Source organism: Chiroxiphia lanceolata, chromosome 6 (assembly GCF_009829145.1).
Source record: "Chiroxiphia lanceolata isolate bChiLan1 chromosome 6, bChiLan1.pri, whole genome shotgun sequence".
In the NCBI taxonomy this organism is placed as follows: domain Eukaryota; kingdom Metazoa; phylum Chordata; class Aves; order Passeriformes; family Pipridae; genus Chiroxiphia; species Chiroxiphia lanceolata.
The window spans coordinates 35,115,101-35,137,811 of record NC_045642.1 but is presented as its reverse complement, the minus strand read 5'-3'; the positions used below and the strand labels follow the sequence as shown (position 1 = coordinate 35,137,811).

Here is a 22,711-nt window from a genome sequence, read left to right as displayed (position 1 = left end):
ATAGTTGACCCTAAATTTCAGTCACTTGCTGTGTGTCAGCCTCACTGAGCCACTCAAAACCCATTTAGTTCAAAAACCTGCAGTATCGAGTGGCTTTTTAATGGAAAATACAGTGAAATGTGTTGTCGATCTCAGATTCATCCTCGCTGGAGAAAGTAAGGTCCAACTGTAAGCTAAGCAAATCAAAAAAACATATACCTGAGAACTAGCTCAAAATTTATTAAATTCAGTTGAGAATTTGTAGCTTGGGGTTTTTTTGGTTTTACTGTTTGTTGGGGTATTTGGCTAACCAGTCCAAAGCAGCGTATTGAAATCGTATTTAAATCTTAGTGTGGTCTGATTTCAGAAGAGGCTTGTCTCTTCATCCCCTCTACCAAGGTAGCATTTATGTTTTAAGTAATATTCTTGTGAACTTTCTGGGGGATGTGAAAAGTAGCGTTTCGGGGTTTTTTTGGATAGTTAGCCAGTTTAACTCCAGATACTCTACAAAATTTTTAAAAAATAATTTTTAGAATACATATATATGTGCATACACCCACATGCTCGTGTAAGCAACTATATAGATATGCACATCATATATGTAATGTATATCTTGTAGCTAATGCATATTTTAAAATAAAAAAAAATGCCACCAAAGAACACTTCTTCCCAAGTGGAACTGAAGATGAAAGAACATAAAGGGGTTTGTTCACAAACTTACTTATTGAGCCTTATTACTTCCTAAAGGGTAAGAGTGAAGAAAGTGAAATTCATGCTGCTCCCGTTTCTGCAGGATGTGCTTAGCTGGAAGTAAATAAGGGTGTTCCTGTGGAACTGCAGATCTTCTTCATGACCTTCCTCCTTTTACCTCCTCCCACACACACACACACACACACACACTTCCCCCTATGGACCAGAGGACCAGAGTCCTGCCCCTGATTCTTCTTCTTCAAAATCATTTTTTGCCTTATTTTCATTTGAGTATCTTGTAAGGATAATGTCTGCAAAGTTAAATAGGCTAGACTGTTTTCTATAACTTGATTAATGACATCAGTAATTACAGCAATGAGAACCGATTGAAGGCGTGGGTGCTAATTCTGAGAACAAAGAACAACGTCAAGTTAAGTCAAGTAAGATTCCTCCCACTAATGTCTTGTACAAATATTTCAAGCTTGTCTTTTGTTTAGAATTTAGGTGAGCCCTCTCCATAGTTTATGTGCATTATGGATGTTATATTACACAGGAAAGAAAGGCATTTGGGGCTAGAGGGCTTTTTGACTGAGGTAGAAAATATTTTCCTCTTTTGTATCTTTTTAACATATAGATTCTGATACTGGAATATGTCTAATTTGGAGTATCTTTGTGTTATGTTGTTGTTTGGTGGCCATGTTAATCAGGTTGTGTTGCTTTATGTCAGTAATATAAAAAGCAAAGTTTAGAGATGGCCAGTGTACAGAAATTCTGTCACTTAAGAGGTTGTGTTCATTAGAACAACTTGATTGTTGACATAACATTCAACTGGCATTGAGGATGGATTTGACCCTCAGTTCTGGATAGAACCTTGAGATATACAGCATTGAAGCTCTTCAAAGCTTAATTCTGGGCCTATAATAAGAACAAACAGTTACTGCCACCTTTAGATACATATTAGAAATGCATTTGCTTTAAGCTTTGTATTACCTATGTGCTTCGGTTTTAATAGTTGTTCTGCTGAATTAATCAAAATGCCTCTGTAACCTTTTCTATAGGACAGTTAGCAGGAATTATTAATGGAACATTCTTTTTTCCTCCAAGAATGTATTGCCAGTGCAAGAATAGTAATGAGTACTTTTCCCATACAGTGTTGACTCGTTTGGCTTACTACATATAAGACCTGGTAAACATACAGTGGTGTTTACTGTACTGAGCAAGATTAATGACTGACTAAAGGAGATGAACAAAAAATTGCATTAGAAATTGCTCTGAGCATCCTGATCTAGTGGGTGGCATTGGTTTTTGTGGCAGGGGAGTTGAAACTAGATGATTCTTAATGTCCCTTCCAACCCAGGCCATTCTGTGATTCTGTGAGTTTGAATGGGAAGAAAGACAATTGCTCCCCTCTGTCCTGTCAAATACCTGGTAGTTGGTTGTTCATTTCAGTTCTTACCTGATAGACATTGAACATACTATTCTTACAGACTTTCACTTGTAAATTAATTCTGATGCAAATGAATTTCACCAAAAAAAAAAAGGTTTTGTCAGTCTAGAAGTTGAAATATTAGAAATTAATTTTCTGCTGCTAAAGGTTGAAATATTAGAAATTAATTTTCTGCTGCTAAAGACCATTACAGATGCTTGCTTTTTTGCCCTGCATATTCGTGTCAAGATTATTCTGCTTTGTAATTTTTTTTCTTATTTAACTGGTTGTATTTTAGTTATCTTAAGCATAAAAGCCTTTTAGTTATCTTAAGCATAAAAGCCATGTGTTAAGATCACAATGGATGACAATAGTTAAATACTTTTTCCATAGAGATATTGCATATAATCAGAGCTCTAAATTAACTTTCTAAAATGGGAATCTTGTAAGAAAAAAAGTACAATATGTTCTTGTAAAATCTGTAGGGGTACATAAAATGAGAAGGGACTTAGTAAAGGTTGGTTCCTTTTTTGATATGTGCAACTGAGACAAGATAATGTAGAAAGCATTAAGCAACATATTTACTTACCTTTTCGGAAGAATGAAGGTCTAAGTTACTGTCAAGATGGCAGAATGTTGCTGTTTTCCATAGTAGTGGTTTTGTGGGGTTTTTTTTTGCATCAAGTTGTTTGATTTTGATGTTTACAGAGCCAAATTGGAGTTCTGTGCTTTGGTAGTAATTACTGATTCTGAAAGTTCCTGGTTGGTTAGACTTTCAATTAAGTATAAATATTATTATTGAAATATTACCTAAGTTAACATTAATTTACAAATGTATTAGATTAGAATTTAAAGTTTCAAGTTTAAGTAAATTCCTCAGTTTGGAAAGCAAGTAAAGGGTTATGGTAATATGAAATTGATACCTAATTAGATATTTCCTTAATTATAGCCAATATGTAGTATACAGTAATATCCCTGTCCTGGCATCAATGCCAGTATTTAGGAACATTAACGGGAGAAGAAAAGTTTTTCTGAAAGACATTTGTGACCTGTCCATTCGACTCATAATCCTTGTGCTATATATCTCCAGACATTATTTATTATAATTTCAGTAATTTTGACTAAACTTTAAACTTCAATACTGTGGTTTGGAGGCAGGGAGGCAGGAATGTTAATACCATATAGTGAATTTTTTTTAATGAGTAAAGATTGTAAGTAATCTGTTATTCTCTTGTCCTTCTGATAACAAACAAACTAGTAATTATTGAGGCTTAGAGGATGACTTTCTGTAGTTACATCGTTTGCCTGTTGCAGTCCCTTTGAGAAGGTGTTAACGCATGCAGCCAGCCAGACTCCTAGTCTGCTCCCTTGTGGCAATTCTATTTACTTCTCTCCTCTGTAAATAAAACAGAGTTGGTTTATAATGCAGTTCTACTGAACTGCTATCCTATTTGTAGTGCATTCCAGCACCTTTGAGCCGTACATTTGTGTGTTTTCGCTGTGTTTCTGCCATGTTAATTTTTTTCCGAGCAAATTGCATTTAAACTGAATGTATTGCTAATTGTGACTTAAAAGTTACTGCATTGTCAGGTTTGGTGCATTAGAGTTCTGCTTGAAAAAGTGCTTTTGTGGATGAAAGCGAACTGCCTGTAAAAATAAACTTAATAGAGAAGTCAGTTTCTGCGTGTCATTCATGCTGTGAATCTGATTCCAGGAGGCAGCACATAGTGATACCTATGGCAAGGAAAACTTGCCCGGGTCCTATGTTGCTTTACAGTGAATGAATGCTGGAGATCACATCCTCCAGCTATAAAGTTACTGTAGTTAAGATGAACTACAACTACCTGGACTCATAAACTAATGATGACATTGATAAGAAGTTTGCAACATGTTTCAAATGTTCACTGCAGGTAGGTGATACTTGCTGTGCTTCTCTAAAGAAAGTTGTTGATAAGTAAGCTGAGGAAAAGTTAATGTTTCCCTTCTTTACTGATTGATTGGTCTAAGCACACCTGAGTTATGACATATTCGGTTTGTTAGTCCTGTAACCCCACCTCAAGGACTTAATGAGGTGCTTCTTACCTAGAGGTGAAATTTATCTTGATTGTAATTTATGATCATGGTGGCAAAGCTATTCTCTACCAGTTTTACCCTGATTTGTTTTACTGAGGTATCTTCTACTATTTCAGCTTGCCCAGCTTAATTAGTTCAGTGTTTTTAATAGATTTTGAAAGTATAAGTCTGATTTACACATACTCAATATTTTATACATATACAGATATGTTTCTGTATGGATAAAACATAAGTTTGGTTTCAAATATATATTTTACAGCATTTGGAATTCATCAGTTCTTGCTTAAAATGAGATGGATGCTAGTTCTGTTTTGTGCTGCTGTGCATTAATTGATTGGTGAAAGTATCTTCTGGTCACCTTTGTGTGTAACCGTGCAGACCAGCCAGAGTTTTTCGTCGTGTATCAAACTTTCTTGATTTAGTTGATTTCTGATGTGGAAAGGTGATTGTCCATCTTCATAATGACCTCAGAACTATTAGAAATGTAAGCAGAATTGCTTCTCTGTTTCTTTTAAAAAGGAAAAAAAGAAAAAACAGCCTTGGCTGATAGCAAATGAAATCTCTAAAAGGGAAAATTCACCACCTGAATGCCCAGCTGTTTCAAAAACTAAAATCCTCCTTTTCTGTTCCTGCCACCCAGTATTTCTTATGTTTCCTTGTTTAGTTCACTGTTACTTCATTTAATGCAGCATTTTCCCAGTCTGGAAAGTGAATACCAGTGGTGCATCAATAGTAATAACTATTCAAAATACCTCTATGGAACATATTTGTGTGAATCCAGATCCATTCACAATATTTCTGAGCTTCTTAAACCCCTTGTGAATAAATTGGCATAAATTCTTAGGCTGCATGAGACAAGAAAACTCAAATGAAGCATTAAATAACAGGTTTTCTTAATGACAGTTCTCCAATCATTGACCTCATCTCGTTTGTAATTTCACACAGCCACTAGCTCATTTGATTGCATTGCTCACAGCTATCTGGTGCTTAATGAATTGCTGGACATTTTTTTCAGAGTTATCTTTTTGTTATCTTTTAATTTTATTCTTTCCAGTGTCTGTCAGAAAGGATAGGACTGGACCTGTCTAATAAATCACTTCTTGATCTTTTGGATAAAAGTCCTCTATATGTTGTTTTCATTATCAGTCCCTATCAAAGTCATAAGACAATGACTTACTATACATCTGAATGAAGTAAATAGAAAGTATGAATTATCTTGTCCTTGTTGTCCAGCATTGTTTCCATTACAAATATCATTCTAAACTTAGTATGTTGTAGTCTGTCATAAATAGGAGAAATTTCATTAGTGTTTACATTTCGGTCTTCTGAACTGTAGTGGTTTTAAAAAACTCAGTTTGAGTGGGAAAAACCGCTCAAACTGCCTCCTTTCAATAGTAGAGGGGCATACAAAACTGAGAAAAACTTGTTTTCCTCCTGGCTTATGTTTTCACAATTCAACCTACCTTTGAATATGGCTGACCTTCCAGGTTTCTAAACTGTTAGATTTCTAACACGGAAGAGATGAATTTAAAATACAGAATTGTAGACCATCAGTCTAAGTAGCAGATAAAGAGAAAAATTTCTTCCAGGCTACTTAGCCATTTGAAAAATAATCCATAAATATTAGTTGCAATGAATTGATATTTTGATATTCATGTATTAGCATTATTGTGTAATACAAAATACTAAGAAATAGAACACAGTATGTAGTCTTGATGATGTCGTACGCCAGTGTGGATTTTTTTGCTGTCAGAATTACTTATAAAGGATTGTTTCAGAATGCCCATGTGGCATGAAGTAATTTTCTAAGTAGATAGTTATTGATTTTCGGTCTTTCTCTTCACAGTATTTAAACTCACTCATAAACGCAAACCAGATGTATCGTACATTACCTTAACTTGCTGTAGACTTTATTGCATTGCATCTGTGCAGCTGTAAAACATCTTGAGAAGAGAAGATGCTTGGTATGGACACATTGTGCTGATTCCCAGGGAGGAATCAAATCTGAAATGATAATTCCCAAGATCACTCAACTTTCCCATTATTGAAGGTTAGAAGCTGATCCAAGCTACTGAAAGACCATTATCCTGGCTAATTCTGATGGATCCTGTGTTGCTATCAGGCATGAACAGATTTGTAGTGGCATTTGTCTCATCTCTTCATTCTGTTAGAAATTTGTCTTCATTACCAGTACATATCCTCCATTGCATACCTGTAAAACACTATTCTTTCTTCATTTTCTTCTTCCCTCTTTCCTTCTTTAAAGGGCTAGTGCTAACATAATGTTTTAAAAGCTGGCTATAGGTCTGGGCAGGAAAGTACAGAGGGTAAAGTTCTCCCGGGTGTTGACTCAGGGCTACCATTTAGGAAAGTCATTGCTAGTCTGACCTAGACAGGTTTTTAGTAGCGTATCCTTCCATTCCTCATGACTTAAGGTCAGGAGTATCTTTGAGACTTCCCTTATCCCCCTTCTGGGACCACAGTGAACTTCAGCTCAAAGTTATTTGGTTCTTGAGCACCTATGATTACTCTACATGGTTCATCCATGGTAGTGGTGCAAAAGTGGAGAAATTTTATTCCATCAGTTTCTTATTTAGAACATTTTCACAAAGTTGTGACAAAAAAGCTTATGCAGACGAGTCAAGCGTAATTTTGCTAGTAAGTAGAATACTATCCATAATCTAGTTATAACAGTCTTGAAATCAGAGCATTTACTCGAGTCCTCAGGTAGACTTTGCAGCCTCTTCTGAGTGCAGTTGTGACTATTATTTGCAAGACCTGGATAACTAGCTGTCCACATCTGGAATGGCTGCGTAGGCTGCAGGAATCTGAAATATAGACACATTTTTCAGTCAGTCAATACAGAAAGAGCGTGTAGCTTTCTTTTTTAGCTTTCTTTATGGTAAATAGGACAAACCCAAGGCTAAAACAAAAAGTGAGCTGTTACCCACTAGACTGATTTTTGTTTTTTCCCCACTTAAATATACCATGTAAATCTAAGGAGCTGACATGGCTAATGAGAGCACAGGAAGAAACTGGTCTCTGTTGTCAATAAGGCTTATCTGGTTTCTTTGCTTGCTGATGAAGGTGCTGAACAATTAGGATTATTGTTTTGCCTCCTACATGCTCTATAATTGGTAGGACCTTTTTAAAAGTATAATGTTATGATTCACAAGGTATTGTTTGTTATTGTTAGAAATAACTTGGAAGCATCTGTTTAACTCCCAGGGTTATAGGTATTACTTAACTCATAGCAGTAATAAAATATGCTTTTTTCTTCATATGAGAGTGAGGGATGATACATTTACCTTTTTTTGGCCTTAAAAGTACAAGATTGCAGACATATAAAAATAAATGTATGCAGATGTAAATAACATTCAGAAGCAATGAAGTGACAAACTGTTATATTAGAACATGCTGCAGTATAAAATATTCTATATTACTAGAATGATTATTATAGGCTTTGTTTCAGATGTTGCAAATCAGGAATACTGAAAAGTATGGAGCAAAATCTGAGATTTAAAGAGTGATTATAATCTACTGGGTTTTTTTCTTTTTTCTGTCTTATGTGCTTTGGACAAAATATCAGATTAGATGAATTTTTAATCTAGAAGTCTTTCTGCATCAAAATAATATGCAATATTTGCTTACATTTTATATTTACAGCTGTTCTTGGTCACTATTGGTATTAATGGATATTAAAAGATCCAGTTGTGTTAGAAGAAATTGCCTACCACATCAATACAGAGGAAACTAGTGCAGTCGTAATTTTAGATCACTTCTTACTCTGAAGCCTGTGTTACTTTCCTGCACAGAATCAGATTTTTACAAAGGTGAAACCATTGATCTGTCACTTGAGAGTACAGCAACTCTTAATGTTGCATGATTGGTAAAAGCAAAATTAAGTGCAGAATATGTACCACCTGTATCATAGCAGTTACCAGACTTGGTAACTAATGCTTCTTTTGAAGGCCATAAACTTTACAGATTCAGGTGCAAAGACCTATAGAAGCATTTTGTTTGCTTTCAAAGAAGGTGAAAGTCCACTGAAATCCTTCTGTCCAGGCTGAGCTAGGAGACTTCTAGATTTTATGGTTTAAATTTAAGTTGGGAACTTATCCTCAAAAGATAAATTGAAAAGTTGATATTCAGGTTCAAGTATTCAAAGTTATAACTAAATTAATAAATCCAGTAAAGATTCTACTTTTAATGAATGTTCAGTCTTTCAGATCATTTAGTCATCCTTTCTGGATGATAATTTAAATATTGAAATTATCTAGAGAACATTCCATTCATATGATATGAGATTTCATTAAATTGTAAAAGGGTATTATCTTATAGGATTACAATCACAGAAGTACTGTTTTTGTAATCTTCTACTTATTATCTCGAGCTGTTTAATAAGTCTTTCACATGGTTGTTTGAGAGGTCAGAAATCTTTTTTCTGTTTGGATCTTTTTAGCAGGCCTTCTTTTATTCAAAAGAGCTCTTAAATGAGGCTGTCAGCATAGCACCAAAGCATGTGAAAGCATGTCTTAACATTCAGCTGGCAGGGTGGTGAGAGGGATGAAGAAGAAGGGGAAGAACGTGTTTGTCCTGTGGGTCTTTAGGATCAGCTCTTATGTTACAGAAGTGATGGAAAACCTTGAGCTAATTTTAGTCTAGGAACTGTAGCTCTGGTAATGATGATTTTAACAAAACAAATGTGCTCAAGAAGAAGAGGCAGCTTGTCAATGTGTGAAGTGCCACCATCAGTTGAACGTCACCAGTCGAAATATGCTGAGTTTGAAATACTTAAGCTTCCCGAGTTAGATACCTAGAGTTCACTTAGTCCTTTATTATTATTGCAGTGTTTCTGGGGGATCATTCCAGGCACAGATGTTCCTTGTTGTGAGCAGTTTTGATGACAATTTTATCAGTGGAAGAGATTTGCCTTCCTGTCTTCAGCACAGTGTTGCAGTAATGAGTAGCTGTTAATTTTCTTTTGTTTTGTGGCATAATTCTTTCTTCTAACAAAATATATTATTTTGATTGCTGAATATACCTAATATTTGGGAGTCACCTGAACCTTGACAGTTTAGAAGTAACTTTCAGATTAGCGAAACTTTTAACTTCCTCTTTACCCTTTTCCTTGGGGAAAAAAAAAAATCCATTTCTAGGCAGTTGAATTCTTGTCTGAACAAACATTCAGACATAAACATAGTCCTGGGTGATGGAGATGGTGATAAGATATTGCCCTTAAATGTACAGCTCCTGGATTACCCTGAGGGCATCTCCTCTGGCATAGCCAGTCAGTCAGGCCAGACACTCCATTTTTCATTTGATGTGTTCAAACCATTGCTCTTGACTGACTTCATCCTGACCTTGACCAGTTCTTACTCAGTCTTCATTCTTACTCGTGAGCCACAACTTTATTTCAGCCTATGTGGTAGTAAAAAGTGGTAATTTTAAATATGCTGCTTAAATAGCAAACACAGAATTTTTGAAGTCACTTACCTGATTAAGAAGTATGGATCTGTTGACAAATACACTGTATTACATGCCTCCATTGTAGCAGGTTAGTGCAGTCACTGTAGAGTCTTTTCATTAATGTACAGGTACATCCCTGCATTGAACTGAAATATGTTTGATATGGCTAATAGAGAATGCGATGAACCTTTTATGAAAGTGTGATGAAACAAGTCATGCAATCTAAGTAATGGTACCTCTAGAGACCAATTAGTTTCTTTGCATGCTTGACTGATTATAGTACTCCTATATCTTTCAGGTATTAGGTATGGTGGCTAAAGTGTGTACTTTTCACAGTGCATAAAAGTCCTAAAGCAATGTCACCTGATTTCATGGGATGAAAGACCATCTGTGTGCTTTTAAAGTAAACCGACGGGAGAAAAAAACCCAGCTCGAGAGATTCAAGTCAGAGTTACAATTTACTAAAAAGACTACAATAAATACAGTGATACAGAGAAAAACTGGTTTTAATCACCAAAGACAGATGCATAACTCCGCACCTTGGGACAAGAACAGAACAGTGTTCATTGGCCCCTGTGCTGAGCACCACGTGGTCCCCTGGAGGCAAAGTAAAAGGAAAAGGAAGCCTGTTGGTGCAGATGATGGCCACAGTTCTATTAAAGTAATGGTGGCAGTCCTGTTGAAGTTCTGGTACTCTTCTGGATCCAATGAGTGGTACCAGAAGTCCCAAAACTCCCAAGATGATATATACTCAGGTTCAGGGCAGTACCTCCCCCAGGGCAGGAAGTTTCACAATGGGTGATTTAACTCTATGAGTCGTGGGATATTTTTGGAGTCTTTGATGGTCTAGGACATTGTAGCTCCCTATTATGCCAGTCCAGTATGGCCCATTAGCAGAGATGACCCCTCAGGCTGGGTGTGAAGGTGCTAATGCCCCCCCTGGAGAGATTTATCACAGCTGAGTCATTGGTGTGAAGACAATGAAACACTCCCTGCCCAACTTGTAGCCTGAGGTGTCAGGTGTGCCCTGGGCAGCTGCTGCAAACAATCCATTTATTAACAGTCCATCAGAAATTAAATAAAGGGTGTGGAATACACAGTTTTGGTTATACCCACATAAACTGGCCTGTATAACTAGGACACTCTGATACAGCTAGAATTGTAGAATATCCTGAGTTGGAAGCGGACCCACAAGGACCATCAAAGTCCAGCTCCTGGCCCTGCATAGGACCATTTCCAAGAGTCACACCAAGTGCCTGAGAGTGTTGTACAAACGCTTCCTGAACTCTGTCAGGCTTGGTGCTGTGACTACTTCCCTGGGAAGCCTGTTCCAGTGCCCAGCCACCCTCTGGGTGAACAACCTTTTTCTGATATCCAACCTAAATCTGTCCTGACACAGCTTCATGCCATTCTGTCACTGATCACCGCAGAGATCAGTGCCTGTCCCTTTGCTTCCCCTTACAAGGAAGTTGTAGACTGCAGTGAGGTCTCCCCTCAGTCTCCTGGAGGCTGAACACACCAAATTACCTCAACCGCTCCTCACATGTCTTCCCCTCAAGGCCCTTCATCTTCGTTGCCCTCCTTTCTCTAATAGCCTAATGTCCTTCTTATGTTGTGGTGCCCAAAACTGCACACAGTATTGAAGGTGAGGCTGCCCCAGTGCAGAGCAAAGCAGGACAATCCCCTCCCTCAACTGGCTGGTGATGCTTTGCCTGATGCTCCCAGGACATGGTTGGCCCTCCTGGCAGCTAGGGCACCACTGGGTCAGATTTAATTTGACATTGACCAGGACCTTTCCACGATGCTCCTCTGCACATCTTGTTCCCCAGTCTGCACATACATCCACATTGCCCAATCCCAGATGCAGAATCCGACACTTGTCTTGTTAAACATATGGTTGGTGATAGGTTCTTTCTGCAGGGCCTGTCTGCTTTCAAGTGAATCAACAGCTTCTCCCAATTTAATATCAATCTGCAAACTTACTTAGTATACATTCAAGTCCTACATCAAAGTCATTTATGAAGACATTGAAAATGGAGCCCTGCGGAACCCCACTAGTGATAGATCACTAGCCTGATGTTACCCCATTCACTATTACCCTTTGCACCTGACTTGTGAGCCAGTTGCACACGTCGCATGACATGTTTATCCAGCTGTGTGCTGGACATTTTGTCCAGAAGGATACCATGAGAGACAGTATCGAAAGCTTTACTGAAATCCATAAAAATTCCATGAACATAGAGAAAAGTTCTCGGGATATTTTGAATCACAGTAGTTACCTCCTGAAAAACAGCTTAAAAGTTTTGCAGGTTGTAGATGATTTATTCATAGGACTGATTGTCTAATACATCCAGTAACAGTGTTGCTATTCTTGCAGTGATACTAATATAAGGATGAGGCATAGTCAGTCATACCAGCAACCACCTACACATGCTCTAGAAATACACTGATGAAATTCCATGGACTACTGACGTGTGGGTTTCTGTGTTGCTCATAGATTAGAATGGATTTTTTTTATTGTTTTATGGACATTTCACTGGAAAAGATTGTCCAAAAGCAGTTCTTCAGAACAGTCTCAGAATAGCAAGTCATTGCCCATAGGAAAATACAGCATAGCTTACCTGTGGAGAACGCAGTGTTGTGTTAACTAGAGAGAAAAACAATTACTATCATTGTGCCATACTTTCAAGTTTCTTCTTCTCTGCTGAAAATAGCGTGAAGAAATAGATACCAATCTTTGGCCACAAATCCACAAATATTTTCAGGAGTATAGAGAATATTTTTGTTCTGTTTCCCATTGACATTGACAGAAGATCAGAAATGTGTTAAATTCTACTTCCCAGCACATTTTAAGACTTAGAAAAATGCTTAGTTGTTTAAGGCTCTCCATGTAGCCTACTTCTTTTGAATTCAGCGAAAGCTTTTTGGTCTCGTAAAGCAACAACAGAGTTAATTCAGTGTTGGGAGCTTTGAAAAATCTTATCCTGGAAAACTAACACTGTACAAGAGGCTAAAGCCGTTAGATCACACCACCAAAAAAGGGAAACTATTTCCAGTGCAGTGTTGCCCAGAACACGTGTTTATTGGAAAAGCTGCCTGAACAGAAGCCAAAGTAATCTCCTAAAAAACCTGCCTTTAAACAACCAAATTATGAACAAAATAGCAATTGACTGAAAAATTTTAATGTAAGAAAGTGAACAGTATATTGTTTAGTTTTATTATCAAACTCCTCAGTGTCTGAAGACAGACCACTTGAAAAAATTAATTTCTGTTTCTGCTAAGTTCCAGCTCACAGTATTGTTAGATATTAATCTCCTCAACATTAATGCCAGCTGTTATATTTCTTTGCTAAATCCAACCTCTTTGTTCCATGCAACAATAGAAAAAAACTCCAAACCTATAGCTGCTCCACATCCTATACATCCATTATTTTTAATTGCTGATGTGAAAAAAGTGACAGTATTGGTATATACGAAGTCAGGATGCTTTTTTATTGGTATTTTTCAGATTGACTCATCATCTGTGAGTCACTGTGTGTAGGTTCTTGAGTCCCTCCCTCACCTGCATAGTTTAATACTGTTGTGTTTTAATTTAATAAAGTTTAAGGCAATTTTCTTTATCTCAGGAATTCCTGCATGTGTAGCTTGTACTGTTATTCCACAGGCTACTCAGGGCAACCTTCAGTTTCACTATTCATTGTTTGTTTGCTGTTTCTAAGTAAAGGATTATTATTTGTAAAATGGGTCTGAATGGGTCTTTTGTTCTTTTTTCTAATGAAACTGTGTGCTGGTTTGGGCTGGGATAGAGGTAATTTTCTTCACGGTGGCTACTACGGAGCTGTGTTTTGGATTTATGCTGAACGCAAGGTTGATAATGTAGAAATGTTTTTGTTATTGCTAAACAGGGCTTACACAGAGCTAAGGCCTTTTCTGCTTCTTTTACTGCCAGGCTGGCAAGGAAGTTGAACAACCTCCTGAAAGGAGGTGCCGTGCCTACAGTGAGAGGACCAAAGGAAATGACCTTAAGTGAGACAGAGGAGATTCAGATTAGATATTAGAAAAAATGTTTTCACTGTTAGGGTGGTCAGGCATTGGAATAGGTTGCCCAGGGAGGTGGTGAAGTCACCATTCCTGGAGGTGTTTAAAAGGTGCCTGGATCTGGCGACGAGTGATGTGGTTTAGGAGTTACAGTGGTAGTGCTGGTCTGATGATTGGACTTGATGATCTTGAAGATCTCTTCTAACCTTGATGATTCTATGATTATAAAGGCTCTGTGCTATTACAATATTTAAAGCTGTTTAGAAAACTGACAGCAACAGTGTGTCTAATGTTTAATACTGTTATCTGTATTGACTTTCTGGCTCTTGCAGTGCCGTTCTGTATGTCTAGACAACAAATTTCTAAGTAACAAATTCCCTGTAAGTTAGATTAAGTTTTAAAGCTTCTGAAAGACACCAGGTAGCTACTGTATTGTGAAAAACTTAATTTTCACTAGTCCTTTCACTGGAAAGATTAAAGGATAAGGCACAATAACTTAATTTTATGTTTTTGTCCTACTTGTATTTTAATGTGTACTAGTTCATACTAATAACACGTAACTTTTTCTAAGGAGTTTTCAGTTTGTACTGAAAGGATAAATGTGGAGGAGAAATACAGTTCTGTTGAAAACTTGAAAAAACTGCTACACTGTGTAGCAGTAGAAGAAGAAACAGAGAAACTGCAAAGTTAATTTGAATGGTAAAGCTCAAGTTTAATTTAGAAGATATTGAACCTTGATGGGCCTTGAAATACAAACATTTAAGTAAAGTATGTTGTCATAGGAAACATGGCCAGTGGTCTATGGGTTAAAGGTAGATAGGTTAGAACACCATAAAATAACAGTAGTGGTAGTGTCTGGGGTTAACTTGTAAATGAAATATTATTAAAATAATTATAATATGGAAAAAAATATTGATTTCATACAGACAAGTCCTGCAGTGTCACTCAGTTATTCTCTAGAGAAACAGTGCAACTTCCAAAGAAAGTTAATCTGTGTTGTGAAGAAACTGTGTGCACTTGTGAACAATTTCATTGATCTAGTAGAATAGCTTCCTGATGAAATGATGTATGAGCGTAAGGCTTAAAAGATAATGCATACCTAAATTATGTTGACTTTTTCCATATATTCCCTAGGTATTATGTTGCTTTGTGGTACTTGTTTATAATTTACTAATAATACAGTTTGAGTGAGAAAACAACAATTTATCCCATTATCCAAAATGCAGCTAGATCGTAAGTTAGCAGATGGCACATCATCTCTAGAACATTATTAAATTAATTGTATTTAATACAAGCATATATATACTTGAGTTCTCTGATGATTTCTTTTGATGTTGCAGGAAACAGCATACTCCATTCAGCAGCAGACAGTGTGACAAGTGCAGTACAGAAGGCAAGCCAGGCCTTGAATGAGCGTGGTGAAAGGCTAGGTCGTGCAGAAGAAAAGACAGAGGAGCTGAAAAACAGTGCTCAGCAGTTTGCAGAAACTGCACATAAGGTAAGATTTTGTCAGGATATGATTCTCAGTAGGTTAGAGTCACACATTGTTTGAGAAGAGAAGAATTCATTCAGTCACTGTTTACAACAGCTTGCTGTTTTCCTTGACAGTTTCTCACTTGGCAAATTTCTAGTTAATACGTTCCTTTGTGCCTAGATATGAGGTTTACTGCATTTCCACTTGAATTGAAACTACCTGTCTTCACCTTCCTGAGGCATATTTCAAATCCATCTTCCCACTACTGTTTGGTACTATTCCTCATATTTTGTGCAGCAGTACAGTGAAATTGTTGCTAATCCCCTTTGATAAGCAACATAGGTCTATGACTGTCTGTTTCTGAAAATGTATTTTTTTATGAGGATTTTAAGGAATTGTTCTCTGGGGAATGTATGTACATTTCCTACTTTTGATGGAAGATATTGATAGTACTTTATGCAAATGAAAAAACATGCCGAGCTTCCATGTTCGTACCAGAACTTCTAGGCATCCTCTGCGTTCCATTTGGTGGCCGTACAGCACATTCACAGCATACTTTCAATGCTTTTTAAAAAAGGTAAAAGTTTTCTGAACATGAGCAACTCTTGCAGCATACAAGTTTGATAGTTTTGCTGCTTAGTACAGGCATCAGGCTTTATCCTGCTTGTGTCAAAACATTCTTGACCTACTGCATTAACACTAAAATTCCTGGATTGGTATCTTGCAGTTCTGTACAAGTCTCTGTCTTATGTAGTCTTTAAAATTTCACAAAGCAACTTATTTTAATATTTCCTGGGATAATCCTCTACTTTGTGGTCCATTTAGAGTATGGTACGGTACAAACCTGCTGTTGAACTCTTCCATCTAAGACCCACCACCTTCCTCAGCCTCCCACCTCCCTGCAGTGATGATAACTATGCTAGCTTAACAAACCAACTATAAATAGCAGGTACCACTCTTTTAGGAAAGAAGGCAAAGGGTTTGCTGCTTTAGAATAAAGTATAGAGTGCTGCTTCATTGAAAAATGCTTCTGATATCTGGGCTGCTATGAATCCTGATTGAAATTTGAATAGGTTTTATTTGTGTGTGCCCTTTCATCTTCCACATATGCAGAACATCAACAGATGGAGACATGCTGAGAAACAATCTTCTTTCAATTGATTTTGTTAGGAAAATCTTATTTTAGAAATCTCAGAATAAAAGGATGCTATATTGTAATAAAAATACCATCTTGGAAAGATTGTACTGTACCATAATTAGAAATAAAACTCTGCAAAAACTGTATGTGAAACTCATCTTCAAGAAGAACCTGAAGGAGGGTCTGAGGAACTACAAGTCTGTCCCGTAGACTTGGAGGCCGGGGAAAGGTTATGGAGCATATCATCATACACCGTGCCACACATGTGGGACAACTGGGGAAACAGGCTTAGCTTGCACTGATTCATGAAAGGCAGGTCCTGCTTGACCAACCTGATCTCCATCTATGACAACGCAGCCTGCTTAGTGGATGAGGGAAAGGCTGTGGATGTTGTCTTCCCAGGCTTTAGTAAAGCCTTTGACACATTCTCCTGGAGAAACTCGATTCCCATGGCTTGAATGGGTGCACTGGGTTAAAAACTATCTGGATGACCAGGCTCAGAGAGTGGTGTTGAATGGAGTTAAATCCAGCTGGCAGCTGGTCACTAGTGGTGTCCCCCAGGCTCAGTACTGGGACCAGTTCTGTTTAATATAATTATCAACAATCTGGATGAGGGAATGGAGTTCACTCTCTCTCATTTTGCAGATGACACTAAACTGAGCAAGAGTGTTGATCTGCTGGAGGGTAGAAAGGAAATGCAGAGGGATCTGGACAGGCAGAATTGATGGGCCAAGGCCAGCAGTATGAGATTCAATAAGGCACAGTTCTGGGTCCTGCACTTGGGTCACAGTGATCCCCTACAGCACTACAGGCCTGGGCAAGAGTGGCTGGAAAGCTGCCTGGCAGAAAAGGATCAGGGGATGCTGTTTGACAGCTGGCTGGACATGACCCAACAGTGTGCCCAGGTGGCCAAGAGAGCCAATGTCATCCTGGCCTGTATCAGAAACAGTGTGGCCAGCAGGACCAGGGCAGTGATTGTCCCCCTCTACTCAGTCCTGGTGAAACCACACCCTGAATCCTGCATTTGGCTTTAGGCCCCTCATGACAAGAAAGACACTGATGTGCTGGAGTGTGTTCAGAAAAGGGCAGTGAAACTGGTGAAGAATCTGGAGCACAAGGAGCAGCTGAGGGAGCTGGGATTGTTTAGTCTGGACAAATGGAGGCTCAGGAGAGACCTTGTTCTCTACAGCTACCCAAAAGGAGGTTGTGACAAGGTGAGGGTTAGTATGTTCTCCCAAATGACAGGACAAGAGGAAATGGCCTCAAGTTGTTCCAGGGGAGGTTTAGATTGGATATTAGGAAACATTTCTTGAGCAAAAGGGTTGTCAAACAGTGTAACAGGCTGTCTAGGGAGGTGACGGAGTCACCATCCTTGGAGGTGTTTAAAACACACGTAGATGGCACTTAGAGACATGGTTTAGTGGTGGAGTTGGAAGTGTTAGGTTAATAATTGGACTCACTGATCTTAGAGGTCTTTCCCAAACTGAGTGATGGTATAATTCCATGATTCTACTTCAGCTATATGACAGGTTATTTTAAGATACAAAACACATAATGGAGACTGGTGGAAGGTGCATGACATCGGAGTAATTTTTTTTAGCATTTCACCGGTTGAAACAGCAAATGAGGGCATTTTAACTTCCTCTACCAGTTCTGTTTTCTAGGTAACTTCCTAGAGGGTTCACTCATTCAGCTTTGTTAGCATGCTATTATCTACAGATAGCAATTTTTTGTTATATGGAACTTACACCTAAGCTCTCTACTTGGTTTGCAAAGTCGGTTTGTCTACAGATTTTATACAGGATTTAACTCACTTCATCTTCCTTCTTCCTCTCATTCCCAAATTAAGTCCATTTTTTTAATTATTTGAAATGGAAATACTAGATAATTACAGAGGTGGAAGGGCAATCAGTTCTTTGTTTTTCATCATCATGTAGTGGCACCTCCTGAATAGGTGTTTTCAATTACTTGCGTAGAATTTCTGATTGTAGTTAGCAATCAAGATCCTTAGGTCAAAATTACAGTTCTTTTAAGCATGTCTTTGTTTCTGGTGTCTTGCTCTAGCCTTCCTCGCAGAGAGAAAAATAAGGGAACACTGGGAAACACAGCTATCTGAAAGCAGATAAATCCTGCCTCCTCAGCACAGCAGCTTTGCTTATGTGTCACAGTAAAGGGAATGACTGCCTATCTGTTTGCAAAGAAGTTAGGCATTTCAGACATCTTTTGAAGAATTTGGTTTACAAACTCTTCTCAATCAGACTGGCCACATTAGCTTGATATAGCTATCATTACATGTGATATTTCTTTAATTAATTTTTTCTGTCTTTTTCAGCTTGCCATGAAGCACAAATGCTGAGATACTGCCCAAAGCTGAAATCTTCCCAAGAGAAACTGAAAAGGCTACATTCAGCAACTTTTACAGGAGATCCAGTCTTCTGTGTGCTTTTTTCCTTCCAGTTCAGTGGAGATGCGTTCTTTCAGTTTCTGTGCAGGAAGAAGTGTTGCATTTCTGCCTTTCTGACTTACTTTTTTTCCTCTTTTGTAATATTGCTACACAGTCCTGCAGTACTTTCTACCTGTATTTCAGTTGTTACAGGAGTGAAAGCAGTGGAACTGGACCAAATGACAAGCTGATCAGGATTAAAATAGTAATATTCTTTCCTGGTTGTACAAAATTACTGAACTGATTGTGAACATGCTCGTGAAAATAAAATCCAAAGAAGAGGTATAATTTTCTTCATTTTATGTAGCATCAGCAGAATGTGAATGTTGGAATTAAGCACCTGAGGGTTGTAGCTGTAGTGGAGAATAGATTGCTTTGTCCTGGGAAACAGAAAATCTTGTTTCTTCTACCCAATGTAGGAAGTTTTGCATGTGCATCAGCATTCAGAAGTGCATATCTGAATTTCATTCATATCAGCATTTTACATACTCCTATTTTCCCTTCCAAATTGATCATTTGAATAGTATACTGAAACCTAAAGAATGTATGCTTGAGGTTTCAAAATAGAGGGAAAAGTGAGTTTTACATCTATACGCACATAGCTGTGCCTCAAACACAATCTAGAATTTAGCAATCTGTTATAAAATAACATTTCTTTTTACCTGTGATTCTGTGGCTAAAGACCTATGAAGATGAGAATGCAAAGGCCTGGGAAAATGAGAATGCACTATTTCAAGACATCTGTTTTCATAAATTCTACAGTAAGAGGGTTTTTTTAACATTCAGAGATTGTCCTGATTAGAATTACATTTGTGTTAGTTAGTTGTCTGATTTTCAGTATAGAGGCTTTCAAAAAGCATGTCTTGGTACATTAGAATCTACTTCTAGATTGGGTCTCAGCTTTCAGTATGCTGTCACTAGAAGGGTGACTCTACTTCGTTCTGTATTCACTATATACAATATATGCACAGTATTCTCTTACAAAAATAAGTAGGTTACCCTTTTCCTTCATAGCTGTTTTCTTAAAATTTTTAGAATGTTCTAATATGCTTTGAGAATGAAAAAAAAAAAAAAGGAAAAAAGATGCTGCTTTTTCTTTTTTTAAACCGGTAAGCTAGAAAAGGAAATCCTGGCAGAAGGTACAAAGCCTTCATCTTCTGAAAATGCCTGCTCTTCGTTTTTGTCCTCATCTTACCAGAGAAGCTGCCATTGAATGAATGTACTGTATTCATTGTAGAATAGGATTTTTGCATTATTAATGACACTTGTAACAGTCTGAAATCCTCAGAGTAGTGCTTATAAGAGAGATAAAAGCTACCATAGTAATTGAGAATATTTTAGTTACTGCAAGCTGAAATAACTGAAAATCTCTTGGAATACCCATTTTGTAAAAAGATGCTTGGCTTTAGGAAATATTGTCATTCAACTTAGCTGATTGCATTCAGATTTACATCTGGGGGTTTTTTTCCTGTAATTTAAATGGCTGTATATGAAGCTTTTTATTTAAGTTCACACTGGGAATTGAGAGAATGGGTCATCTGTGTAGTACCATATGATCATTTAGATCTATTTAGCACCAGCTCCAACAATTACCAAATCTAGAACCATCAAGTGAAATGGAATTTGGCCACTTCTGTTATAAATCAGAACAGGTTCGTTAACGACACAAGTTTGAACACTCTGTTGAGTTATGTGTATTAATGCCCTGGAAATGTCTGAACACTGTTGTAATGATTATGGGTATTTCTGCAAATTAAACCAGGAAAACAATGGCTCATAAGAAATTAAACTTCTGCTAGGTACAAAATGTAAGGCTATTAAACAAACAACAAAAAAAGATTCATTAGAAATCAGTCAGGGAGTTAACATTTTTGACCACATAGCTAACGTCTGTCATCAATATTTTCCAGTCTTTTTTTACCTATATTCTGCTGCTAACCTCATGAGTCTTGAGAGAAGAAAACGAGTAGGTTGGAACTGCTGGCCATCTAGCTGGTCTTCTAAGCTTGCAAATAATTAGAAGAAATGTCTAGAACCCAGGTCCGATAAACTTGAAAAGAAATACCTGTCTAAATTCAATGAAAAGGCATAGATTTCAAGTGTTTACATGAATATCAGCTGAGCAGGACAAAGTCACAGTTGCTTGGCTAAGTTCCAGGCTGTTTGTACTAAAGCATTGCTTTGGTCCCACTGACAGTTCTTCATAATTTTTTATTTTTTTGTATCCTCCAGTTAAGTATATTGGTTTTTATCATAACTCAGGACTTTAATCCAACCATCAAAAGCCATTTACTATGAGAATTCTAAGTAACTTAGTGTTCTTGAATTAAGGAGAAGTGGTTTGTCTGTTTACTTCGTTCTTGCTGCATTAAAGTACAAGATTTGGTAGTTTTTAGAAAAAAATCAAGGTGTATAAATGTTTATCCAAACGTAAATCGTATAGCATTGCAATTTCCTTCTGGAACTTAACTTGTAGTGTATACAACCTAGTATTATTAGATAGTCATGTACATAACATTACTAGGATTCAGGTTAATGTTTCATATGAAAGAATGTACTTGTAAATTGTAACAATATTAATAGTTTCTTTATCTTTTTAAAGTTCTGAACAGAATAAAAATAATGTATTGTTAGACTTGACTGCTGTACTGCAAACTGTCTTAAAAGGCTACTTTTGTGTCTAGCAAAAGTTGTGCATTATGTGAAATATTAACAAAAATGTGCTTTCTAAAAATTGGTCTTAAAGGTAGGTAGGTTTTGCTATGATTTGCCAGAATTGTAATACTTGCTAGTATATATTGTAACCAATTCCTTGAAAGTTCTCAAAGATGTAGAAATTTTGTGCCATCCTGGGTGAAAAAAAAAAAAAAGTGGGACCCGGTCTCTTGAGTCACTACTGGAAACCATGATTTTTGTCATTAAATACTTCAACTGTGATGAAAACAAAACTGTCCTTGGATTGAGTTGTCTATTCAAAATATTTATTTGTAAATGACATTTTAATATTTTGTTCTAACACAGTTATATTACATTCTAGCAAAACTGAATAAAGATTAGTTTTCACTGTAATTATGAAAATTTTTCTAAAATACTATAATTAAAAAAGAAGTAGTGGAAACTAGATTGAAGCATTGCATTTCCAAGCAGATTCCAGACAATAATTAACACAAGTTAAAATTAGCATCCTACCTAAAGGCTGTAAAGGTTAAAAAGAATTATCTTAATTTATTTTCAATTTGCTATGAAATGCTTATTCTCAAGTTGTTAATGTTTTCTTTTGACCATGTAGTTTTACTGATAATTTTTTATCAAAGCACAAGCAACTTTAATTGCCCAGTGAGAATGAAAGGTAGAATTCTTCTATACATAGAAAAGCAATCCCTTAGATTCGAATGAGGTCTACTTGCAGAATAATCTTATCTGATATGAACTGACTTTGCTGCCATCTCTTTTTTCATGCTTAAATGTGATCCCTAAGTTCCTAATCTCAAAAATGTCTCAATGACAAATATTGTCACCTGGTTAAATTACTGTAGATACTAGGTAAGTTTTGCTAGAACGCATGTTATCCATCAGTGTTGAATGCCATACATGCTTAATGCCCAAACTGTATGAACATTTCATTAAAATAAATAGAACTCTGGTGGATCAGAAACTAATTTGATCGGACAGCATTTTGTTGTAGGTTGAACATAACTATTTGGCAGTTCTTTTCCATTGTTATTGTACATTTATCCTATAAGATAGAAAGACAAAATTTTTGGTTCATTTTCTGAACATTTTTTTAGATCAATTTCACTGTGATATAATTTTTTTTATTGACGTTATGATTTTCATAAATCATTATCAGCCTAATTTGCTGCTGTGTATAATTTATGGAAAAGATGATGGGACTTTGTTATCTTTCAGTCATGGAGAAAGCTCAAGCATGAATGGTTGCTGATTCAATATCTGATTCAATATATTAGGATTTCTAAGTAAA

At 37.0% G+C, this 22,711-nt stretch overlaps 1 protein-coding gene across 1 annotated transcript in view; it reads left to right on the top strand.

Annotated features, from left to right (window-relative positions):
* The window catches only part of STXBP6 (syntaxin binding protein 6), a 99,454-nt gene extending 77,777 nt beyond the window's left edge, over positions 1-21,677 (top strand). The window contains exons 5-6 of the mRNA XM_032691411.1: positions 15,015-15,172; positions 18,619-21,677. Of these exons, the coding sequence (XP_032547302.1) occupies positions 15,015-15,172; positions 18,619-18,642 (182 nt within the window). The 3' untranslated portion in view covers positions 18,643-21,677. The remainder of the gene's footprint in view (positions 1-15,014; positions 15,173-18,618) is intronic.
* Positions 21,678-22,711: the final 1,034 nt, after the last annotated feature.